This window comes from Nothobranchius furzeri, chromosome 14 (genome assembly GCF_043380555.1).
Source record: "Nothobranchius furzeri strain GRZ-AD chromosome 14, NfurGRZ-RIMD1, whole genome shotgun sequence".
Classification (NCBI taxonomy): Eukaryota; Metazoa; Chordata; class Actinopteri; order Cyprinodontiformes; family Nothobranchiidae; genus Nothobranchius; species Nothobranchius furzeri.
The window spans coordinates 10,971,636-10,998,181 of NC_091754.1; the positions used below are offsets into that span (position 1 = coordinate 10,971,636).

Here is a 26,546-nt window from a genome sequence, read left to right on the forward strand (position 1 = left end):
TAGGGTACATTAAACTCATCTGAACAGCAGAGGGTGTCCTTTTCTTGGTTTCCTTCCAGTCTGCACCAATAGTTTCAAATCAAAACATTTTACACAACTGTTTGGTGCACATAAATATACTGTGTATAACGCTGTAATAACGCTTTGTATGTCTGCTCCTACAACTGGAAAATAACCTGAAAAATACCATACACTCGATTCAAATCAAAGCAAACATGGTGTTGGACGTTACATAGAAAATTCCATGACTGGCTCCAGGTTGGGATGTAGAGGTGAAACTGGAAAAACGACAATATGGTGCAAAGACTCATTTATGTCAGTAATCCAGCTGACATGGAGTCTAGAATACTGAGCCTTTTCACAATTTTCTAATTATCTGAGATTGTGAATGTGGGGTTTTCAGCCATAATCGTCACAAATAACAAATAAAGGCTTGAAATATTTCACTTTCATCTCAGTGGTGCCCAGTCCTGGTCCTGGAGGGCCGGAATCCAACAAGTTCTAGTGTTAACCCCGCTTCAACACACCTGATTTCAATCAGCCGGTGACTAGCAGGCTTCTGCAGCGCCCGATGAGCTGCTGCACAGGTGATTCAACCAGTGGAACAGAGAAACCACTAAAACATGCTGGATACCGGCCCTCCAGGACCAGGATCAGGCACCCCGGTCCATCTCATATATTAGTATCACCTTTTAAGTTGAATTACTGAAATAAATGAACTTTTGCACCAAATTCTAACTCTTGACTTTCACCTGCATGGATGATCGAGAGAAAATGTCTAATGTATTCATAACATCTCTACTTCTTCAGCCTGCAGGATTTCTGCTGATAAAACCTTCTAAGGATCTATGCAAGGGCGGAAATCCCATTTCAATTTGGGGGGGGGGGGGGGGGGGGGCATGAAAAAAATGCTCTCTACATACAACACTGTATGTCCTTATAAGAGACGGACCTGTGACTCTGTGCCTGTGTCTGACAGGCTCTGGCTGCCTGTGAGTGACTGGACTTTGCCTAATGAAACCATTTAGAAACAGTTTCATAGGCATTTCATTTCATTTCTTTAGATGTCTTTATCAAAATGCAAGTTTCTACTTACTTGACGTTCTGAAGCATTAAAAAAACGACCTGATGTCTGCCGTTTTTCATTTCTCTGCCATTTCAACTGACCTGGTCTGCTGACAGTTGGACAGCAACACATACACAGATGCAATATTGTCATTAGAACGGAGCTGGAGAATATTGATCAACAATAATATCTTGCCAATTTTGTACATCTCCATGAGCGTCCTTTCTTTTTGTTTTCATTTCAATAACAAGACTGTGGCCTAAAACGGAATAAGCAATTCAGAATAAAGATTTAAACGTAGATCGTTAATAGTTGAAGCAACATGTCCTGAAATGACACGGCCATTAGCTGACCAGCAGCTACACGTGTGGACGGATGCAAAGCATTAATTTTAGGTACTAAAACATATCTAACTTTTTCACAACAAAGAGAGAGAACATAACATGTCAAATTAAAATTTTATTAAATCACATAACATGAAAGCTACTAAAATCCAAATAGTTCCATATTGATTTTAATATATTTGAAATTTTCCTTCTAAATATGGCTAGAAAAAATAACAAACTTCAAATCAGCTTTCACAAGTCAAGTATCAAAATGACTGAAATCTCTTTAATAAATCATAGAAATGTTTGTAGGCTATTAGAGAATAACTCTGTAATATTTAATAACTTTATCTAAGTCCTACTGAACGAAAACATGCACAAAATCTAAAAATATATTCTTGAAATATTTGTTTCATTTTAATAATAAAAATAAAAAACTTTTACTTTACAAATACACTAAACACATACATTATAGTTTATCTTTCAGTTTAATTGATCTCTCACTTTTCTCAGTTTTCATAGTGTTTTTGGGTCTGTGTGGCCAACGGGATCTTTGGCTCTATGTTTTACACTGAGAGCTTCGAGCAACGTGCCTCCACCACACGTTTGCTGCTACCAGTTCATCCCTAAGCTGCACGGTGCACCTGCACTTTGACATATTGTAAACAGCTGCAGAGCCTGGGGAAGACGGGATAAGAGCGGTTAAACGCTGTGGTATTCCATACATCGGACCAGTTAGTTTTGATTCTACCATATTCATCTGCTAAATAGGATGAAACACGGACATTTCCATCGATCATGAAAGCGTACGTGTCCGGAAAAAGGAACTTTTGATCACCTTAGTGAATGGAATAATAGCGGAATAATCCTGGAATGACCAGCGAACATGAAGTGACCACTTTTTTTTTTTACTGTAGTGGTGGTGGTCTGTCATAAAGGGACCTCCGACCGGTGATCAAAATCTAAAGATCATCGGTGTCTATGTTTGACATTTATGACCACATTTGACATACATATTTAAATTTGTAGAACAAGCGTGTGATTATTGACTTACTGCTGGAAACTGCTGGCTTTTTGATTCCCGACTCCTGTGAGCCTGCAGGCGGGCAGAGCCGGTGTCGGTACAAGATCTGCTCGGGTACAAGATCTGCTCGGGTACAAGATCTGCTCGGGTGCAAGATCTGCTCGGGTGCAAGATCTGCTCGGGTGCAAGATCTGCTCGGGTGCAAGATCTGCTCGGGGTCCTTCGACTGCCGATGGCGTCAAAGTACGGCAAACCCACTCGGACAAAATACACTACACATCTATACTGTTGGAAAGAATTTAGCAGTTTCGTTATTAAAATAATGTTTCTTAAGACGTAAGTTTGTGTTTATAATGGTATTTGTAAAATAAAACACTATATTGTATTCATAATGTTGAACTCCTCTTTGAGCACATCCCTTGAAGGATCATAGGTATTAGCAACACCTGTGAAATTGTATTTGCAGGAAAGAAGTGTGTCCCGTTTATTGAAGTATTTTGTGTTTAGAGTTTTTGACGTCTTGTCCATGTGTAGTTCAGTTACGCTCATAGCTGCTAGCCAAAACTCTGGAGTTAAAAGTTTTCTGGCTTTACTAAAATACCTGTCTGTACTTATTTGATTGATGGTAGTTTTACTTTCTATTAGACTCCAAATGTAATCATTTGGCACGTTTCTAATTCATAATTTGTAATAATGTAATCGGTGATATTAGCATTAGCATTCCAATGGGTTTTTACACGTATATTAGCATTGTGCTAACCACTCCCTGCCAAATTGCAGCCTTTGCGATTAGAAAATCTCCTTTTGTCACATTTAATTACACATGCAGTTAATCGTTCAGCCCTAATGTACATGCAGCTCTATGCTAAAAGTGTATTTTCAAAGAGGTAATGATGGATTTCTTTGTAAAAGTTGTCCATCTTTCCAACAGAAAGATTTGCCTGGACCAACGTAACGTGATTACGTAATTCCGTAAGGTTCATGTTCAGCCAATCAACTACTTTGACGTCATCGGCAGTCGACGGACCCCGAGCAGATCTTGTACAGACACCAGCAGCCCCGCCCGTTGGAAACAGCGTGTGTGGACCGACCGTACCAAGTTGAGGAATGGGGGGGACACACACACACACACACTGTTTTGTATTTGCAGACTAGCTTTTACGTTGTAGTTTTAGAAGACAATACGGGTTTACTGATAGCATTTATGTGTTTACAATAACTTTTGTGGGGGGGACAACTTTGTGTGAGGGGGGGATGCCCTGATGTATAGGGATGGGTACAGAATTCGGTACTTTTTAAGGTACCGACCGAATTCCAAAGTACCGACCGAGCACCGATTCACGTCATTTCAAACGGTGCCTCGTTTCGGTACCCGTCCATCATAAAGAGAACTTGCCAAGACAGCTGCGCATGCGCAAGAGCGTTATGTCGTCGCTCGCTGCGAACCAGTTGTAAACTGAGCAGCATGGTAGAAAGAACGCACGCTACAGCTTGGGTCCACTTCACTAAATGTGATGGGTAACTGGGTGATGATGAAACCAGCGACAACGATCTAAGTGAGACATCCTCATCTTAATCTGCTCCGGTAGGTAAATATAATTAGCTTGATATGTTATCTTCCGTTTCGCTAATGGTGCGTTCGCTTTCTCCTCGGAACTCCGAATTCCTGACTAGAAGAACATGAACGCGCTCTAAAGTTTGGCTTCACTTTACTAAATACGACGGGTGATTGGGTGAAGATGAAACCAGTGACAACGATCTAAGTGTGAGGCATCATCGTTTTAATCTGCTCCAGCAGCTAAATAAACTGTTTAAGATAATGTTAGCTTGGTATGTTAGCTTCCATTGCTACCATTGTTATCAGCTAATGGTGCGTTCGCTTTCTCCTCGGAAATTCTAACTTCCCAGTAGGAAAAATCAAATGAAAAAAGATGGCAAAAGGAATGAAGATACAGTAAATTTAGTTCACAGTAAAGATGTTTGCTTCAGTTTAATTATCAGCTTATAAAACTACAAGGACGATGTTAAAATACAAACAGTTGAATGTTATTTATCGTGATATTTATCAAATATGGTTATATATTGAGAAAAATATATATTTAATTTAAAAAAAATTAAAAATATTAAACACTCAAAAGTATCGAAAATTGGTACCGTTAAGTACCGGTATCGATTCGTAGGTACCGGGAATTAGTACCGGATCGATTCAAATGTCAAAGGTACCCATCCCTACGATGTACATCTGAAGGTTGTACGGTACCGCCTGATGACATCACAGAACATTATGAAAAACACCTGAGATTAAAACCATCCATTAAAAATGTTTAATGTATATTTCATATTTTTATCACATCATGAAAGATTTTATTCAACAGAAGTATCTGAAAGTTTTAGGTACACACCTAGAACACACCTTTACATAAGCTGCTCCTCCACTTTCATGGGTTACCATGGTGACACAGCTCATGACTGTGGCACGAGGAGCAGAAAGTGTGCCTGTAAAGCTCCTGTTTTGTAAAACGTGGCTCAGAGTCGTGCAACAAAAAAAACACACGCTTCTCTTTCTTAAGCATATTCTAATCCCACATATCTACTTTTTCACAAAACATTAAGTCCACTGGTGGTCCACCTGACATCAGATTTTTTTTTATTCTACAAAAACACCTTTTTACTCTTTTCTCATTCTAAAGTTTCTTCCTTTTGTCCAAAACTGTCAAAGATCAACATTTCACTAAAGGCACTAAAACAGACTAATCAGTGGAATGCATTTAACTCGTTGTATAAAATTACTCACATGTAAATTACAATTATACAAAACGCACTCCACTTTTCCATACGCACCAGAAACACAACTTTAACACCAACGCTGCTAATTTCAGTTCATCCACTTAGGGTGAGAACCAAACCAGTCTCTAAATCTCAGGTTTTTAAAGAAACAAAGTAAAGATTCTCTGTACTGAATTAAAAAGCAGCTCTGGCACTAAATGATGCTGCTCGTGCCAAAGCAAATGCAAAACAAGTCTAGCCTGGCTTTTTCTCAAACAACGTGCAACTGGGATGTGTCATAATCCATTTATGAAAGCTTGTGGGAGTGGAAACCTTTACATGTATATTTTCCAAGCAATAATCTCATGTCCTCACTAGGAAGAACACGTCTTCATAAAGAAGCTCCAGCTCTTGCTGCCTGTTTGAACTTTTAATTGCAGCGCTTTCTCTGTGGGGAGATTGGCCTGAAATGAACAGCATCACTCACTTTACCTCTAACTGTGCTTTCCCCGCTGGCAGGCAATGTCGTCAAACCGACGGCCCAGCCTTCGCCACCTTCTACGTGACTCATACGCCCACTTTCATGTCTGACATCAGGCGAACCTCCAGCCCAGTCAACAAACATGCACAGAACACCAAGAGCGACTGGGTGCAAAGTGAGCACTTTTGCTGTCAGCAACACCCAACAACACCTAACCTCCTGCATCAAATTAGCAGCGAGTTCAATCTGATCCACGCCTCATCAGGAGTAAGACGAGGCGTGCAGATAAGAATGGTGAAAAGAAGCCATAAATACAATAAAGGGAGAAAAAAACAGTCCTATTTCAGTCTTTTCACCTGTTGCCGGGTAAACTCCGGTTCTCCATCATGCTGCAGACCTGCTCTCCCCTCAGCCTCCAAAGCATCGTGTGACCCCAGTCGTGTGGCTTCAACTGAGCCAGAAAAATGACCAACATGCCTCAGATTCCTCTCTGTCAACTGAAAAAGTGAAGAAGCTGTGGCTTTGAAGGAGGAGATGAGATGATAAACATGAGGGGAAAGAGAGGTCACGCCTCTTTCATCTCCGCTTTAAAGCTCAGAAACAGATACAGAACAGCAAGAGCGTGGAAATCCGTCAACCTCTCCTTTGTGTTTCTGCTGTAGGAGAAACTATGCCAGTGTAGGCTGAGGATGTGCCACTGTTTGTTCCCAGTTCAGGTTCCCTCAACCATCCAGATGTTTTTACAGCAGCTGGATTCAGGCTTTTGACAAAAACCTAAAAAAAAAATAGCTCAGAAAATGCTTTCATCTTTGGCCAAACTTTTCAGCATTGTTCCGCCATTTAATTTTCTCAATTTAAATCAAACCCGAAGAGTTTATAAAGATCAGTATTAGATCACCTCATCGGTGCTTGGCTGAAACCACCACACTATCTTTACTCCAGCTTGATGTTCGATTCAGGAGGCTACGTCCGCTTGATCGTCTCATAGAAAATGCTGTTTTATTAAACATTCAATCACAGTCGGTGCATAGCAGATCAACTGGTTTATTCTTTTTTTTTCTCCAATGACCAACTCTGATAATTTAACGGGTTAAAGGTTTGGAACACTGAATAATTTTTTCTGATAATAATCAGTCCCTCAGATCTACGTTTGTCACTTAACAGTCATACTCTCATTTATCTCGACTCACAACAAGGAAGGCTGTTGTTGCTTTAGCATCCAGGAAACAGCAGAGAACGTCTCAGCTAGTAGAAGCTAACCATTAGCATTAGCAACTCCACCACACAGCAGAACTCCTCCAGTCTTCTGTCATTTGTTGAGATAAAACATCAACGTTGCAGAGCAAACGGAGTCCAATCAAAGACGAGATGTCCAAATATCAGGAAATTAGACTCCAGATCCTTCCGTCTGAAGCTCTACTCTGACTTGGCTCACTTCTAGTTCCTGAAACAAGCACACCAGGGCTTTTCACCCACTTACAACGATTTAATTCCTACTAGAGACCACTGCAAATAAATTGATTAAATGGGCGAACCACACCTTTAAGATATTAATCTGGATGTTTGGTGGTTGTGTGTAATATTTGCACACATGCTAAAACTTCACACACCCTGAGATCTTTGAGTTTTCTAAATGGGGGTGACGACTCCTGGTTAGAAATTACTGTGCCAACTCATCTGAAAGCCTTTGGATATTTAATTGCTATTTCTGTACAATTATTTATGAACGGAATAGCTTGGATATGAAAGAACACTTTGAATAGGCAAAAAGAAATGCTTCAAAGGCCGTCAAATGATTCGTTTCAGGTGTAAAGAGTGTTATTCAGACACAATTATAGGCTGCAGACAATAAAACTGAAACCCTCTACTTAACAGCTTTTTAGGACAGAATCGTTCAGGTCTCTGTGCTGTTTAGTAAAAACCTCCCACACAACACAAAAATAATACAAACATTAGAGCTGTGCATCACTGAGAGCCCATAAACGTATTTAATAATGAATTCAGCCGACTTGAGCTCTGTTCTAACAGGAACATTTCTAACATGTGGGCGGCACCATAAATGACTAATATTAGGACCATTTATCGTTTTCTAATCAAAATGGCTTTTTTTACCCCAACATTCCTGAATGAACCAGGATCTGTTGTGGCAATAGTTTTACACATCCGGGGTTTTTCCCAGGTTTTAAAAGTGTAACGACAGCAGCAGCCCGATTCTCCAGCAGACAGAGCTGCACATTCAGTCATTTTCCCCTTTTCTTCTTCTTTTGGAGAGCTGCTGCAGTTGGTTCTAATAATGCCTGTGGTCGCCCGTCTCTGGTGCTAAATCTCCGTCCCTCACTCGGCATCGGGAGTGAGCGCGAGACAGAGAGGCCGATTCTCTGGCTTCCTGCAAAAGCTGGATGGGTTTTACCGTAATAACACTAAGTGGACCAGAAAGCACAACTTCTCTTATTATAAAAACTATTTTTCTGAAACTGTTGCTGAATTACAGAAATTCAAAATAAGCATGCCGAATGTGTCACAAGTTTGGGGTTGTAGTTGTGTTTTTGTGTGAAAAAAAAGAATCAGCCTTGGTAGAACAAACCAGGCCAATCTCTGAATGAATGTTTGATTGGTAACACTTTAGTTTCGGGAACACAAATTAACCATTAATTAGCTGCCAATTAATATGCATATTAGTAGACTACTAAGTCTGAATTAGTCATTATTAAGCTATTATTAGATGCTTACCAATAATTCTAACATTAACAGGCCACAAATTAAGAGTTTTATCAAAATAAGCCATTCATAATGGTTTGTTAACTGAAAGTAAACAGTTTGTTGATGATTAACGCACATACTAACTAGACACATTCTTGATTACAAGTGGTTACTTGATTGTTGCTTAGGCTCTATTAACAAGTGGAGTTTGGTGTTTATTTACATAATACCAGAACATAATATTTTTGGTTATTAATGCAGAATAACTATTCCCCTTAAATTACTTCTTTAAAAGCCACATATTGCTTTGAGCTAATTAGTATGTGCGTTAATCAGCAACAAACAGTTTACTTTCGGTGAATAGCCCATTTTTAATTTATGGCCTGTTAATGTTAAAATTACAGGATTGATAAGCACCCAATAATAGCTTAATAATGACTAATTCAGACTAAGTAGTCCACTAATGTGCACATTCGAAATCAACTCTTACCTTCAGTTTTCCTCCTCGTATTATTAGAGTAGCTTTTAAATGCAACCTTTTCATATTTTTACATTATTTTCTTGAGTCAGCATGTCCTAAAATGACTCATTACAGGATAAATGAAAAGTCACTTGGGTCCCCTCCACCCCATGACAAGGATATTGCACTTGCAACTTCAGAGTTGCTGGTCTGGTCCCTGTGGGACTTAGTAAAGTGGAGCTTAGATGCCTGGTGCTGCAGTCAGCTTCCAGCACATTTCCTTCATGTTTTAGATCATGAACAGAGCTAATTTGTTTGATTTAGTGATGAATCGTTGCTGTAGAAACTAATGAAGGCAGAGGAGACATTTCAGCTGCTACATTAAACTAGGATTACTTAGCAATTTCAGCTTAAATTTTGTCCGTTAGGGCTGGGCGATATGGCCTAAAATCAATATCACGATTTTGTCATCATCGTCGTCGTCTTCCTCCGCTTATCCGGGTCTGGGTCGTGGGGGGCAGCATCCCAACTAGGGAGCTAAAGACCTTCCTCTCCCCGGCCTTCTCCACCAGCTCCTCCGGCAGGACCCCAAGGCGTTCCTGGACCAGATTGGAAATGTAACCTCTCCAACGTGGCCTGGGTCGACCCGGGGGCCTCCTGCCGGCAGGACATGCCCGAAACATCTCCCCAGGGAGGCGTCCAGGAGGCATCCTGACCAGATGCCCAAACCACCTCAACTGGCTCCTTTCGATCCGGAGGAGCAGCGGTTCTACTCCGAGTCCCTCTCAAATGTCCGAGCTCCTCACCCTATCTCTAAGGCTGAGCCCGGCCACCCTACGGAGGAAACTCATTTCGGCCGCTTGTATCCGCGATCTCGTTCTTTCGATCATTACCCAAAGCTCATGACCATAGGTGAGGATTGGGACGTAGATCGACCGGTAAATCAAGAGCCTGGCTTTCTGGCTCAGCTCCTTCTTCACCACGACAGATCGGCTCAGCGTCCGCATCACTGCAGATGCTGAACCAATCCACCTGTCGATCTCCCGATCCCTCCTACCCTCACTCGTGAACAAGACCCCAAGATACTTAAACTCCTCCACTTGAGGTAGGACCTCTCTCCCGTCCCAGAGTTGGCAAGCCACCCTTTTCTGGTCGAGAACCATGGTCTCAGATTTGGGGTGCTGATCCTCATCCCAGCCGCGTCACACTCGGCCGCGAACCTACCCAGCAAAAGTTGAAGGTCAGAGCTGGATGAAGCTAGGAGGACCACATCATCCGCAAAAAGCAGAGATGAGATTCTCCTGCCACCAAACTCAACACACTCCACACCACGGCTGCGCCTAGAAATTCTGTCCATAAAAGTGATGAACAGAACCGGTGACAAAGGGCAGCCCTGGCAGAGTCTAACCCTCACTGGGAACAGGTCCGACTTACTACCGGCTATGCGGACCAAACTCGCGCTCCTCTGGTAAAGGGACTGAATGGCCCTTAACAGAAAGCTGCCCACCCTATACTCCTGGAGCGTCCCCCACAGGGTGCCCCTGGGAACACGGTCATAAGCGTTCTCCAAATCCACAAAACACATGTGGATTGGTTGGGCAAACTCCCATGCCCCCTCCATCACCCTTGCAAAGGTATAGAGCTGGTCCACAGTTCCACCGCCAGGACGAAAACCACATTGCTCCTCCTAAATCTGAGAGTCAACTATCGATCGGACCCTCCTCTCCAGTACCTTGGAGTAGACCTTTCCAGGGAGACTGAGGAGTGTGATCCCCCTATAGTTGGAACACACCCTCAGGTCACCCTTCTTAAAGATGGGGACCACCACCCCGGTCTGCTACTCCACAGGAACTGCCCCCGATGACCACGCAATGTTGCAGAGACGTGTCGACCATGACAGCCCTAAAATATCCATAGCCTTGAGATACCCAGGACGAATCTCATCCGCCCCCAGTGCATCGCCGTTGTGTAGTTGTTTGACTACCTCAGCAACTTCTGCCCCTGAGATTGGACAGTCCATCCCCAGGTCTCCCGGCTCTGGTTCCTCCTCGGAATGCGCATAAGTGGGATTGAGGAGCTCCTCAAAGTATTCCATCCACCATCCGACTACAGCCCCAGTTGACGTCAGCAGCTCCCCATCCCCACTGTAAACAGTGTGAGCGAGTTGCTGCCTTCCTCTCCTGAGGTGCCGGACAGTTTGCCAGAACCTCTTTCGAACCGATCGATAATCTTTCTCCATGGCCTCACCAAACTCCTCCCATGCCCGAGATTTTGCCTCGGCAACTGCCACTGCTGCACCCCGTTTGGCTATCTGGTAACTGTCTGCTGCCTCCGGAGACCCACAGACCAGCCACGCCCTGTAGGCCTCCTTCAGCCTGACGGCTCCCCGAACCTCTAGTGTCCACCAGCGGGTACGGGGTTGCCGCCACGACTGGCACCGGCCACCTTGCGACTACAGCTAGCAACAGCTGCAATCAAGAATCGCAGAGTGGAACAAGGCCCACTCGGAGTCAATGCCCCCCACTGCTCTCGGGACACGGTCAAAGCTCTGCCGGAGGTGGGAGTTGAAGACCGTCTTATTAGGTTCTTCTGCCAGGCGTTCCCAGCAGACCCTCACTATGCGTTTGGGTCTGCCAGGTCTACGCGGCACCTTCCCCTGCCATCTGATCCAACTCACAACCAGGTGGTAATCAGTTGACAGCTCTGCTCCTCTCTTCACTCGGGTGTCCAAAACATACGGCCACAGGTCAGATGATATGACTACAAAGTCTATCATCGACCTGCGACCTAGGCTGCCCTGGTACCAAGTGTACCGATGGGCATCCTTTTGTTCGAACATGGTGTTCGTTATGGCCAAACTGCGGCTTGCACAGAAGTCCAATAATGATGCACCACTTGAGTTCAGATCAGGCGGGCCGTTCCTCCCAATCACACCCCTCCAGGTCATGCTGTCATCGCCCACGTGAGCATTGAAGTCCCCCAGCAGGACAATGGAGTCCCCTGATGGAGCACTATCTAGCACTCGTCCCAGGGACTCCAAAAAGGGTGGGTACTCTGAACTGATATTTGGCCCATAAGCACAAACAACAGTCAGGACCTGTTCCCCGACCCGAGGGCGCAGGAAAGCTACCCTCTCGTCCCCCGGTGTAAACCCCAACACACAGGCAGTCTTGGGGCTAACAAAAAGCCAACCCCGGTCCTCCGCCTCTCACCCGGAGCAACTCCAGCAAAGGAGAGTGTCCAACCCTCTCAAGGACTTGGGTCCCAGAGCCAATGCTATGGGTCGAGGTGAGTCCGACTATATCTAGCCGGTACCGCTCAACCTCTGCCACAAGCTCCTGCTCCTGCTCCTTCCCCGCCAGCGAGGTGACGTTTCATGTCCCAAAAACCAGTTTTCTTGTCCGAGGATCAGACCGCCAAGGCTCCCGCCTTGGTCTGCCACCCGATCCACATTGCACCGGACCCTTCATGTTCCTCCTGCGGGTGGTGGGTCCACAGTTGGATGAGCCCATGTATCCGGTTCGGGCTGGGCCCGGCCGGGCCCCATGGGTGAAAGCCCGGCCAACAGGCGCTCGCTCACGTGCCCCAACCCCAGGCCTGGCTCCAGGGTGGGACCCCAGTAACCCTCCGAGCCAGGTACTCCAACTCTTTCAATTTACTTCCATGAAAGATCCAAGGACTTCACCTTGATAATGATAAATGAATGATAACTTCATGCAAACTCAAACAAAAGTTGGGGCTGTCACGTGACTCGTGGTGGTATAGCTCCTTAAAGGGATACTAATGTCTCAAACCTACACACATCTTTTTACTTTATTATCAAATTTGTTGACATGGAAAAAACAATAGATAAGTCAGAGATTTCAATAACGATAAAGTTTCTATTTATTGCCCATGCAGCCCTAGTGTCTGTTTAGTCGAACCCAAAGCAAAACTTATCTCCTTGCTGTGCATTCATCTTTTTAACACCTTAAACTAACAGCTGAAATGTCTCCGGCGCCTTCATTAGTGTCTACAGGAGCGATTCATCACTAAATCAAACAAATCAGCTGTGTTCACGATTTAAAACATGCAGGAAGTAGACTGCAGCACCAGGCATGCAAGCTCCAATTTATCAAGTCCAACAGGGACCGTACCAGCAACTCTGAAGTTAGGGTATTAGTGACTTTTTATTAACTGTAGCAGGTTATTTTAGCACATACTGGCTTAAGAAAATGATTTAAAAATATTAAAAAAATTGCATAGCATGTCTTACAGTGTTAAAAAGTCAAAAGCACAGTGAGGAGCTTAGTTTCACTTTTGGTTTTACTAAACCGTGCCATCAATTTGCTGCAACACTGAAGAGGCATCAGGTAGCCTTAGGTCATTTATAAGTGGTCAGACAGATAATTACCGCTTTACTTCTACCAAGAGAGGCGGAACGAATGCTGCAAAATTCGCACATCGCCACGCCGGCATGGCGTGTTTATAAGACACATAGTTGTGGTAATATTACGCAGATTAGCCGGCTCGGTGTGTCTTGCTTAACAGACACTAGAGGATGCTAAAAGGAAGCTGCCTAATATCCCTTTAATATTTTGATGGTGTGACATCATTTCCTGTCATGTTTGTAGATACTTGACTTGAAGAAAATGGTGAATCGAATTGAATCTTTTCCTAAAATCTTTAAGCCCCTAACTCATATACCTCTAAACACCACTGGGTTTCTGAATTCATTAGTAAAGAAAGACGAAAACAAAACACCGGCTGTTATTTGGATCAGAAATGATGGAATGGGAACAAAGATTTATATGAAAAAACATGCAAAATCTATATAACAGCTGTTTGGGATCAAATTAAAATTCATTAAGTGGAAAGAAGCAAAAAAACTCCTCCACTACATCTTGCATCACTAAAAAACCTTTCCGTCTCTCAGCAGCCTTGCACAAGGTCGCAATTGGTTTCCACTGGCGACGCAGCCCCCTATCATTATCCTGACTGTCACATGTCTGATGCAGCAGCGCACAGCAGAAGTTGGACAAATCTTTATTTTAAGAGCCGGGGCAGAAACGAGAACACAGACGACGTTTTTCTGACTAAACATTAGCTGGACTGTGTTTTTACTTCAGGCCATAAACAAGCATCTCTGGGAATAACACGCCAGTGATTCAGCTCAAAGTGAAGTCTGCAAACATTTTGTTCCCTTGAATGAAGACTTCAGCAATCAGGTGAACCTGTGTGTGTTTTTGCAGCATCTCGCGGTGGGTTTATACCAATATTGACACACGTGCACTGTGGGTACAAGCAAGCGTGCTCGTTTCTCACCCGCAGCATAAACATTCCAACAAGACGTTTACACAGACAGGCTTTTAGGCGGCCTTTCACACATTTTAGATCTATAGTAGCATGATTTCTTGCTCCTTCCACAGAATCCATTTAAATAACATGTCTAGTAAAAGAAGGATCAATGCACATTCACCTTCATGCATCAAAAAATAAAATTGTTTGAGTAAAAGAAAGAAGGTCGAATTTTTAGACATTTTTCTACTTAACATTATTTGGATGTTTCGGCTCTTTTTCAGTGCACACCGTCTTGCAGGAAGCTTATCCCCGCAAGTGTGTGTTTTCTTGTACTTTGATGTTACTCTGTTTAGGATGTTGGTGGTTTTCCAGACATGACAGGTTTTTCTGCAACACAGTTGTGATGAAAAACTAACCACACTTCCGCAAATAAAGCAAGACTGGAAATGAAAATTTGTTTTTAGCGCCGTTATTAAGAGTTGACACCTTCTGAGGAAGTGTCTCCAACACTAAGAGCCTGACGATGAGAAGAAACTGGAGAGATGAATAAAGACGGAGTCATTTTTACTCGTGAAAGTCTGTTTATGCATGCCAACCAGGAGGATAATGCTCTCTATCAGCACTGACTTTCTTTTTCCTACACAATAACTACGTTTCTTTAAGCATTTGTTGGTACAACTCAATGAGGCTCATCTTGCTGCATGACTCAAATTCTTTGACATTTCTGTCACAGAAAATTTTTAATTGGGATATTAAGCAGCAGGAATGAGGAACTTTCTCCAAAAAATGACTAATTTAAACCGAACATTAGTATTACTCAACATGCTGAAATAAAAGTAACGTGAAGAATATTCTCCCTGCTTTTCTTGATCATGAATATCTTTGCTGTGCTCCGACTGACAGAGCTGCTGGCATCCACGGTCCCTACAGATGGTTCTGCAACCCATTTCCAGCTCGATAAGCACCAGCAACCTTTTGCCAAGGCCCTTTGAAATCTTCTTTGTCCTGACCACTTTACACCTCATCAAATGTGTTGCAAATATCAGACTTTACCAACTGGCCGCCCACTCGCACCTGATTTAAATCTTGTTCCTTGGAAAACACCAGATTCAAATTAAACCCGTTTCTACCACTTTGCTTGTTTTTACCGTTCAACAGTCAAATACAGTTCATGAGCAAAAATGTTAAGTAAACATTCTTAAAAATAAATCAGAAAATAGCAGAAGAACAATTGTATCTATTTGCACCTAAAAGGCAGATTTCTGTGCGAGTGGTGAAAGGTGCAGCAGGAGGGAGCTGACTGCTTCAACCAGCTTGTGAAGATGCCCGAGAGGTTTGAGTTCTCTGAAAGCAGAAACTCCGAAGCCTCAGTGGATCAAAGTAGGCAGCTTCAACTCTTCTAACAAAATACAGAAGAGCCGCTCTTTGACGTCAGCCACCAAAACCTGTTGGCACCAAAACGGGACCAAAGATGGAAGCCAAACATGAATCCACCTGAGTGAGGGTGGACAATTATTGGACTTAGAAATTATGCTTTATGTCTGCTTCATATTAGAGTCATCATGGATATCAGTCACAAAATGCTTAGCTATTCATGAATTGCTGTTTTTGAAGTTCTTCACTGAATCAGCTCCAACAATGGGCCCAGAATCCAGCCTGAATGGTAACATGAAGCCAAAACGGCAGGTGGTTTAGAATATTTATTCTCTGCGTACACAGATATCTGTTGTTGTTGGGTTAATTCAAAGATTTGATGTGATTATTTAAGCCAACAATATCTCAAATCCTCTGATTTGTTCTAAAGTGAAAACCGAGGCAGTTAAATTAATATAAAGAAAGCTCATATTTCAAACACAAAGCTAAATAAGGTGCTCATTCTCCTAAAAATTTAGGAACTGGTGTTTTTAGACACAAAAACGAAGGAATCATTTGACTCCATTGTGTCATTATGTTGTTTATGAAAGACGGAATGATGATAAATTACAATAGAAAAAAAACAGAAATTAGAATTATTTTTTCATTTCTTGAAGATTAACTTTAAAACACATAAAATGTGACTAAACCTAAGTGAAATTTTAAAAATCCATCCATCCATCCATTTTCATCCGCTTATCCGGAGTCGGGTCGTGGAGCAGTAGCCTAAGGCGAGAGGCCCAGACTTCCCTCTCCCCAGCCACTGGGCCAGCTCCTCCGGGGGAATCCCAAGGCGTTCCCTGGCCAGGTGAGAGACATAGTCCCTCCACCGTGCCCTGGGTCTACCTTTAGGTCTCCTCCCGGTTGGACGTGCCCTGAAAACCTCACCAGGGAGGCGTCCAGGAGGCATCCTGACCAGATGCCCGAGCCACCTCAACTGGCTCCTCTCGATGTGGAGGAGCACATTTTAAAAATCCACAGTTTTAATATTTTACTCTTGTTTGTCTCTTTTCCTAATCTACAGTCCTACTTGAGTTTTCTTAAGCCTGACGTAAATTTCCCACATGTTGACTACAAGTCGCTTTGTAGGGGAAAAAAAAGCTCTGGTGCACTTGTTTCAGGGACTAGAAGTGAGCCAGAGTAGACGGCAGGATTTGGTGTCTTGTTTCCTGATATTTGGACATCGCTCCTCTGATTGGCTAACAGCAACATGACTCTACCACTGACTCTGTTTACGTTTCAACGCTGAAGTTTTATCTCCACAAATAACACAAGCCTGGAAGAGTTCTGCCATCGTGGTGAAGTTGCTAATGCTAACGTTTAGCTTCTAGTAGCCCAAACATCCTCTGCCATTTCCTGGACATTAAACCAACAACAGCCTTCCCGTCGCGAGTCAAGACAGGCGAGTCCATGAAAGTAGCTTTCCGGCGTTTTCCCCTTTCAGAAATTATGTAGGATTTTTCAGAAACCCCTTAAAGTGATTATCTTATCATGTACTGTGATTTAAGTAAGCAATACTTTTTTTGTTTGTTTTGTTTTTTTTTTTTTTTTTTTGCTAAGCACGCCCCCTGCCCCGCAGAGCTCCAAGCAATAAGAAACTGAGCACCAACCAGAACTAACCAATAGCGTTAAACTGCCGCTTACGTGCTTCAAATTTGAGGACGTACCTCAGCTGATGCAGAGCTGATGAACTTTTCACGGACGAGTGTTTATATATAAATATATGAAAACTAGGGCCGGGACTTTAATTCGTTAATTATGATTAATTAATTAGAAAAAATAACGCGTTAAAAAAATTTACGCATTTAATCGCAGCTTGCATTTCGAGCACGGCGGAACCTTATCATTGCACGACTTCCTCGTAGACTGAATATCACTGACGCACACAACAATACACAGTGCTAATGGCTACTAAAACGGAATAAAAACAGAAAGAAGTAGCCTTGCTTGGACTGATGCAGGATTTAGGAAAAGCGTTAGTCTCTTTTCTTAACTTGGAAAAAACAATTTCCAGACAACAACGGAGTCCGTGTCACGGACATTTTTCAGAGATCGTCTCTGCTGCGGCTGCCCAGTGGCACCGGAAACTTTACAAAAGTTGCGGTAAGCTATATTTTTAACATCTACGTAACATCTGTGCAGCGCTGAAAGCACCAGACAGAATAATTCTGTGCCCTAACAGTAGTTTATGAAAGTAGTCAGACAAACGAGAGGCACCTGGCTGTCGCTGGGAGAACGCTCCGTGTTCTCACTACTCTGTAAACAATCACAAACAACGTGTCTTAAAGTTGAAAACAGAAGTTTAAGTTAAAACAGAAACACTCAAACTTTTCTGATGATTTTCTAAACAATTCTGTCGGGGAATTATGTGTTTCTGAGACGAGTCTCTGTCTAAACATCACATGCATTACTATCATTAAACAGCGAGGTGTATTGAAGCTGTCATCAGCTAAGGGACGGATGCTCAAGTGCATCAGGGGCAGCGAGGAACGAGGAAGTTGTGATCAGGCTGGAGATAACACCAGATTCGCTACTGCAGGCGTGAATCTGCGGGTCTGCAGCATCCCCTTCTTAACATGACATCTGGACTTCCCATGTAAGGAAGGTCCGCTCACCTGTTCGTCAGATCATTATTTCCTCGCCATGATCTTTAATCTTCCCATCAACCTCCAGTCATCCAACTGGAACCAGTTAGTGTTCCTGATCATTCTCAGAATATTCCATGCCTGCTCTGGTTTTAAAAGTTAGTACATTTAAGTCCTAGATCATATTTGTGCCTGTTCTACTGTCATGTTGAAGGATTATTATTTATGTGTTTTTACTACATTATGAGTAGAAATGCTCATAAAAACTCCCAATTATACAAACAAGTGAAACTGGAAAAATTAGAATCTGGTGCAAAGTCAAATTTATTTCAGTCATTCATCTAGACAGAGTTTTGCTTTGAGAGCACATTTTCCTTAATGATTAAAATGCCATTAATTTAGATTAATTAATTACAACGCCTGTAATTAATTAGATTAAAATTTTTAATCAAGTCCCAGCCCCAATGAAAACACAATCTGACATGAGAAAAATACTTGTAAAACAATATGTTTAGCTCTGTTTGTTGGCTACAGAAGCACACTCAGAAACAAGAAGTCACCATCTTAAATAGTTTGACTATTTGTGTGATATGTTTGTCAGCCACTAGATGGTGGCGTCGGACAAGAGAAATACTCTAGAAAGATACTTTAAATGACAATGTGACCTACGTAGATCTGTCAGCTTTTTCAAATCCTAGAGTTTCACCATCTACTTTCTATCAGAAGCTGATGCAGGAGATCATCACATGGTTTTAGAAATCAAAAAAGTACAAGAGTAAATCTGTAGCGTCACTTCTTTCAAACAAAACCACCACGAACCCTTCTCAAAGCAAATCTTGCACAAGTTCATAATCTGGTGACATGTTCCGTTTTCAGTCCTTTCAAAGCTCTCAAGGATTTTAAAGTTTCATAGAGAAGCCTCTGGCAGCTGCCGTCGTACTATAACAGGGCAGTAAATTACATCTGGCTTACTGTTCTCCGCTGCAGGCTTCTGTGGCAGAAAAGCCTGTTGCATAGCAACCCCTTAATCAATACCCGGTCCTCATCCGGAACAATGCGGAGCCACGAGAGAAGAAATAATGGAGGAATATTTATCTAGCAGCATCACGGTACAAAGAACATGCCAGACATTATTCGTGTACGTATCAGTCACCGACGTTCTCCGTTGGCAACTGCTTGATGTTGTTGGCTGATTGAAAACTTGCATAACAGAGAGGAAGAAATGAAATATACAGACCGTGAACTGTTTGAAATACAGTGGTTAAGACGCTGCGTCTTTGGCTGAATCTTTTCCAACTCCTGGACAAATTTAGAAGAACTGCTTCTTGATGGACCACAAAGTCCTTGTTGTTGTAATACTTTTTAAACTATATTGAGTTTTATATGTTAGATTAAAAAAAACTTTTATTGGAAAGTCTTGAGTTTCTGAGGAGAACTTGGTTTTAAAAGTTTACTACTGGGAACTTTTACTTCTAGAAAAATTACAAGAAAGTTTCAAATGTGCCATTGTAAGGAAGACAGCATCCTACATTTAGCTGATTATTTGGATAAGGCAATGCAAAACAAGATTTTATTAAAAATTAAGAAACATTGTTGATGAAAAGTTGATTAAAAAAAGATTAATGATTGTCTTATGAACTGTCCATGGTCCTGAACCATGAATGCCTTTTAAATGAGCTTTTATTTGTTTTATATTATAACTAAACTTTCAATCCAACTCTTGTTTTTGTTAAATTTAATTAAAGTTAATTTTTCCAAGCTTCCAGTGGTTTCTTAATTGCATAAGGTTTATTTGATAATAAGTAGGTATATTCAAACATAAATAAAACTTTAGAAACCTGATCGAATGTTTTTGTTCTACATGCAGCTCATAAACAGGCCTGAGTTTACTTGTTACCATATTGAGACAAACAAGGTCAGAGCCTGCATTTTGAAATAAACTCATGAATTCAATTACAACTAGGGAGGTTCCGATCCGATCACATGATTTATAAAAAATTGGAATCGGTGAAGATCAGATTTAAATTTATAAAGCAACAAATATGACTACATTTATCCTGAGATTTTCAAACAGAATAACAATTATTTAGTTTTAATCTCAGCATGTTCTATATCAGTATTCTTTATTTCTTGGAAGAAAACACTTTTACCTCAATTTATGGCAGACGAGGATTCAGACACCAAAACATGAAGCTGTTAGTAGGCTAAGGCAGAGCTATTGGTCCTCACAGAAGAGCTAAACTGTACTTGGTGGTATTTTAAACGGGACAGCGATGGCAGTGTATCAGCCACTTGTAATGTGTGCATAATGGGCATTTAACATGCTGGAAAAGATGGCTGCATGATAAGCTGCCTTCAAAACAAATAATTTGTCTTTCGGGTCTCCTTCGGCTTATTTTTCTTCTGGCGTCACCACGGCGAATTATCAGTCTTCATTAAGTCCCAGTTCACATCTTCATCTCTAACAGGAACACGGAGCCAGCCAACAGTGAAAGATACGTTAATAAACAGAGAAATTCGGACAGCAAAATGTCAAGTTTCTCATTCTGCAGCACCAGAGCAGACTGCACCAATCATAGACATGAATATGTAGACATGCCATTGGGTGCTGGTTAGCGTAGCAGCGTCGCCACTAAAGTGGGTGTTTTTCTCACGCTCCAAACCCAACTGGAGTCAACATTTTAATTATCATGCCATACCATATATCGACCTAGTTAAAAATTATAATAAATTTGTGTCTTTATGTTTCTTTTTTAATGCTTATTCCTAAAGAAACTATATTTCAACATAAATCAGAAAAATTGTGAGAATTTTCTATGCCCGTTTCCTTGCAATGCAGAAGCAATTTGCTGGGTTTCTTATATAGGAATCTTTTTACTGATTGGCTTAATGAACTGGGGTCTCATTTATAAAACATGACGTAGAATCCTTACTAAAACTGTACGTAAGCTCAGCAAAAACATGTACTTACGCCAAGTAGGTTAGTGACCTATAAAGCATGGAGTACACACAGCTTCGCGCAATCTCCGCTTTATAAATCAGAAACTTCCTCGGAATGTGCTCAGGTGTTTTTGGATCACATCCCGCCCTCAACACGCCCCCTTTCTGCCAAAAATGGTCAATGTAAAGTTCCTTGTGGATCTCATGCATATACATAAGCCGGCTCGTTTTCTTTCATAAATCCCAAAGTTTGCGTGGAAAGTTGCTTACGCAGTTTTCCGACCCCATTTTGTGCGTAAGCAAGCTTTATAAACGAGGCCCCAGAACTGTACTGAAATGTTTAAGCACCTTGAGATGACTCGTCGTAATTTGGCGCCATTTAACAATAGAATTTTACTGAGTTCTGTTCTACGCTAATGCTAAAGATTTGTTTGAAAAAAATAAATTCTTATTAATCCAAACCTGCAATATAATATTTGAAGACATGTTCAGCTTTTGAAAATACATTTTTAAACAAAAATCCTGACATCTTCAAATCTCACTTACAAGAATACAGAAAGCATTAAAGATTGACAGAAATAGTAATTTGTTTAATGTTGTGATGCGCATCAATATCAGCTGATAAGTAAATTAATATCGGGAATTTTTTTCCAAATCGTCCAGCCCTAGTTTAAAGAGCAAGTCACCGCTCCACTCCACTCCCACTTCCTCTCTGAAAAATGCAACAAATGCTGTCGCCTGGCAGACCGAGAGGGCGGAGCCACTAACAAATACACACAGGCTGACAACAGCATTGTCACATCAAGGTACATCACATCAAACTTTATTTATAAAACGTTTTTCATATAAAAATGTAACTGCTTTACAGATTATCTCACTCCCTGCCAGCTGTTTCCTGATCACTAACGGCCTTCGCTGCCAGCGTTTCTCACCGTTTTTACTGTTTTTTTTAAGAGTCACAGAACGTTGCACGCTAGCATGATGTCAATGCCAAAACAACCAAAACAAAGGAGACTCACCTCTTACATCAGGAAGAAGCCGCGTGTTTTGAGCATTATCCGTTCTTTCATAATCCGTTGTCGAATTGAGATCGGCAGACGCTTTTCCGGTTCGCGCGTCACTTTTTTTACAGGAACGGCCCAAAACGATCTCCAAACACATGGATGTGTTGCTTCCTGATCATGTGATCTGTGACGTATGCAGATGAAGATCGGCTTCAGGGCTGAGATGTTTGTTCTCTCAGCGCGGGGGCTCGTTCCAATGCTCAAATAGTAAAAAAAATGCAAATGACGACTTTAGTCGTCAATGGCAGTGAATGAGTTAAAAAGACCCCACATATCCCACAAATGTCATTGACGATTAAACCCCCCCACCCCCAACCCAGTGAGCTGCACAAACAACACACTCGAAAGCATAAGTAAACACTGGGCTGAGCTCAGATGACCCGTTACATAAGGAAACGCAACATCATAGGGGACCTCTTAGCCAATAGCAATGGCAGATTTGAATTACCGGTAAATCGCAGTGCAGAGTTTTTACCTGAAGAGGGCGCAACATTGACAGTTTCAGGCAGAATATTTCAAGTTTAACTAAGACGTATTAACGTGCCAAATTATTGACTACACATGTCTACTGCATGATTAGACACATTTCTATAGTTTATCAGAAAAAAGGTAGATTTTGGGGTTACTTGCTTCTTAAACTTTTGCTGCATTAGCTCATGCAGCTCCGCACATAAATAAATGCACTTTAAAGATTGCTCATAAAAATTAGTTAGAAGTAAAAAAGTTTGCTTTTTTCCTGCTTGTTCTGCAGATTAAACCAGTGCAAGTGTGTGTGTGTGTGTGTGTGTGTGTGTGTGTGTGTGTGTGTGTGTGTGTGTGTGTGTGTGCGTGCAGGTAAGGGTAGGTAGGAAAACAGCAGCGTTCATGAGTGCGTGTTTGAGGGTAAGACTGAGTGAGTGGGAGCCCGGTGTCATACAGCACACCTTCCTGTAGGCGAGTGCGGGAGAAGCAGAGCATCGGTCAGGTAAACACAGATTACACACCACCGCATCTCAGAGGACTTTATCCCACTTCCTGTTTCCACAAACGCTTTCACAATCCAGTCAGCCATCTGCAGCAGCGACACCTTTGAAGGTCTTTATGCCTTCTGAGAACCACGGTTCCACATCCAAAAGCACAAGATTATTACCTAAAGATCAGTGGTGACACTTTTAAGCTGCTTTAAGTTTTTCCCTAAAGTGTTCTTTAAAGCTCATTTGGATGAAACACGTTGGAGAGCATCTAATAACAGGCTGAACTCATAGAAAAGAGCCTTGAGACAAATCCATTATCACATGTAGGAGGTATTAACGCACTCACAAATGTGGGCGCAGCTCAAGCGTTTGAGGGCGGCGACAGAATAAACCTCGATTAAAGGAAAATGTTACGTTTTTTGACAACTGACAGGTAAAGTTGACCCCACTGTGAATGTTTATTTTTTATGTTTCAGATCTTTGAAGCATCCTTTACTGTTTTATATGGCTGGGTCACATGGAGAATACCTTCACTCTGAAGGGATGAACCTCTAAATGTTATCTGAATGCCACAGGTCCATCCTTCAGTCATGGTGGACGTTTCTAACCGTCAGTGCTCTAAGGAGCTTCACTGGCTTCCTGTTCAGAATTGTAATTTGAAATCCTCTTCCTCACTTTCAAAGCTCTTCATCTTTCTTCTCTACCTCTCTCTAGAGGTGCTCCTGCCTTCACAGTCCATCTCAAACGGTCTGATCTTCTGCAGCTTTCCAGCTCGTCGTCCTATCCACCAAGCCATCCCCGGTGGGTCTGAGAGCCCTAAAGACCAAGTTCACTCGTGTTTTCAACACATTGCTGTGGTCTCTAGTGTTAATGAATGCCTGGTGAGTCTGTCACTTAATACGCAGGTTAAGTAGGCATTTGAAGGAAATGTATGATCATGTTTCTGCCCATCCTCCACGTGCTCAGAGGCACTTCAGACAGCCTCCCTGCTTTGGGAGAAGATGTGGCGTGTAATCACAGTTTCATCTCTTTTTCTCACCGAACCGTGGATGAAACCTGCTCCATTTTCACACATGTACCTTTCTAAGTGTTGGCCTGCAGACAGAACGTGTGCTTGAATCTAACTTGGTCCCGCCTGGGGGAACACCCAAAATATGCTTTTTGTTTTCAAGCCAACAACCACAGGACCCCAGGAAGAATATTTGCTGTACGAAGCAGCAGCTAATGGGGATCTAATAAATAAATGAATGAAATGAAACCACGCTTTAGGAAAGTGGTTTGAAAAACAGCCGCTCCTTTTTAGCGCCAGTGCCCTGGCATGAAGCTACCCACTCAACCCTCCTCCTCCTGTTATTTCATTTCACGTTTCCATTCTGTGTCCTAAAATCTTAAAACGCATTTCTGTTTCAAAGAGTGCTTTAACACTGAAAAGTTCCCCCTCAGGCTTTTGTAATGGTCCGGGCACGGTAACACCCAACGACACAGTTGCATCTATTTTAGAGCTCCTGATCTGATGCAAATCCCTCTGGCTCAGAACGCGGTGTGACACATCACGCCTGGCGGCGAACGTCCTCAGCGGCTAGAGAGCTGGACAGTATTCTCATGAATTTTACAGTGGAGTCAAAGAAGAATATATCAGCAGGTTTGTCAGAGAAACACTTGATTATGTTTCCTTCTATTGTTGCCTTCTTTGCAATGGTTTAATATCTGAAATAAAACTGAGAATGTTGTGTAACGTCTCACAGCTTCCTTTACACCGTTCACATTTTATATTTCATGATGCATCTTTTGTTGAGCAACAGAAACGCTGCTCATCTATTTCAGTTTCCACCCCGGGCCTCCGACGGAACCAAAGAGCTGCAAACGTTCTCCTGCACAGTGAAGGCAGGGAGGTGAGAGCTGGGAGTCTGACCTGCTTCGCTCTGGCTGAAGACACCCAGGGTCTGTCCACCCACTGTGTGCATCGTGAAGGGATACTCCTTTGGGACCTGCAGCGATCCTGCATCCTTCTCCCCCACAGCTCCCACAGCAGCAAGCTCCTCTTTCAGGCTGAAGCTCACCTGAGAAACAAAAGTCTGTCACTGAGCTGCCGGGGTCACCGGTCTGGTCTCTCTGCTTGATGTCCATGTGAGGAGGTCTCACCTCTGTTTTACCTTGTTTCCTGTTGGGAATAAAGGTTCATCAATTCAATTCAATTTTATTTATATAGCGCCAAATCACGACAAGAGTCGTCTCACGGCACTTCACACAGTAAACATTCCAATTCACAGTTCATTAAGCCAATCAGAAATAATGCGTCCTATATAAGGAACCCAGCAAATTGCATCACTCATAGTTCAGGACAAAAGCAAGTCATCTAATTAATAATCAATTGCTGGAAGAATAAGACTAAATTAAAAAGCAAACATACTTCCTGATGGTGATCTTCCCAACGTCCCCCTTTTCAGTAGCTTTGTCCCATTGCTGAGATAAATACTTGGGAACCTGTCAGATAGTTTCACACATTCATCTTTTAAAAACGTTTTAAAGAGAAAAATCAGAATTTGTTTGTTAAACACAGAAAAAAATCGCTTCGGTAACGGCAGACTTTGCACGGTAAACTACGTGTTTGACGCGGCGCGTTAATCGTGATAATCCGGTTATTTGTTGGTGTACAAACCTTAACCAGCCACACGCCTTGGCTCTGTCTCACTCCGGTTAAATTCACCTCCACCTTGTCACACATGGCTTCTCACCTGACGCTTAACACCTGCGTGGCTCACCTGGGAAATACTGATGCACTTCCGGTTTTTCAAAATAAGAGACAAAAACACACAAATAAATGCATCTTTATACTAATTTTACTGCAGTGTAGGTGACGTTTGTTTACTAAATATGATTCACACCAATTTAAAGTGCAAATAAATTTTAAATGCAGCTGTCGCATCACGACTCCAAATCTGGACCCACTCTTATTTATTACTAATTTGCTTTCTTAAAATGCTCGTGTCTAAAATATCTTCAGGCTTTCTGAAGGGTTTCTTTCATCTTCTAAGGAGATCTAGTTCAGGTAGAATACCTGGACAGAGAACGCATAAGAATCTATTAATATTTAAACACAAACTTAAAGCACTGGTAAACTGTTGATTCTAACCATTTTAATGGGCTACGAGGAGGTTTTTCCTCCCTGGATGCAAAATTTAATAAACAACAGTGATTTCCAACTTTCACACAGCATTTTTATTATTTTAGTTAACTAGAAAGGAGGATGAACAAAAGATTAAAAGCTTGATTCTGCTCCTTTAATCTCACAGCCTTTGATCACATTAATGTGGTGCTAATGATCAAGTTAATTAAGCTGGTTCAAAACACCATTATCATAAGATTCGAAACCTAATTGATTTGATAAGAGCTCAGTGTAATCTGTCACCTCTAAAACCAGACGTCTGAATCATAAACTCCCTCTGAGATTTTTATTCAAAGCCAGAAGATGATTGATCGAGTCTGAT

The 26,546-nt window shown here is 42.1% G+C and overlaps 1 protein-coding gene across 1 annotated transcript in view; it reads right to left on the bottom strand.

Moving 5' to 3' along the window:
* LOC107390235 (general transcription factor IIF subunit 2) overlaps positions 1-25,834 on the bottom strand; it is a 79,878-nt gene extending 54,044 nt beyond the window's left edge. Inside the window, exons 1-4 of the mRNA XM_015966835.3 lie at positions 25,718-25,834; positions 25,469-25,542; positions 25,201-25,219; positions 24,971-25,118 (exon numbers count right to left, since the gene is read on the bottom strand). Of these exons, the coding sequence (XP_015822321.1) occupies positions 24,971-25,118; positions 25,201-25,219; positions 25,469-25,542; positions 25,718-25,783 (307 nt within the window). The 5' untranslated portion in view covers positions 25,784-25,834. The remainder of the gene's footprint in view (positions 1-24,970; positions 25,119-25,200; positions 25,220-25,468; positions 25,543-25,717) is intronic.
* Between the last annotated feature and the right edge of the window lie 712 nt (positions 25,835-26,546).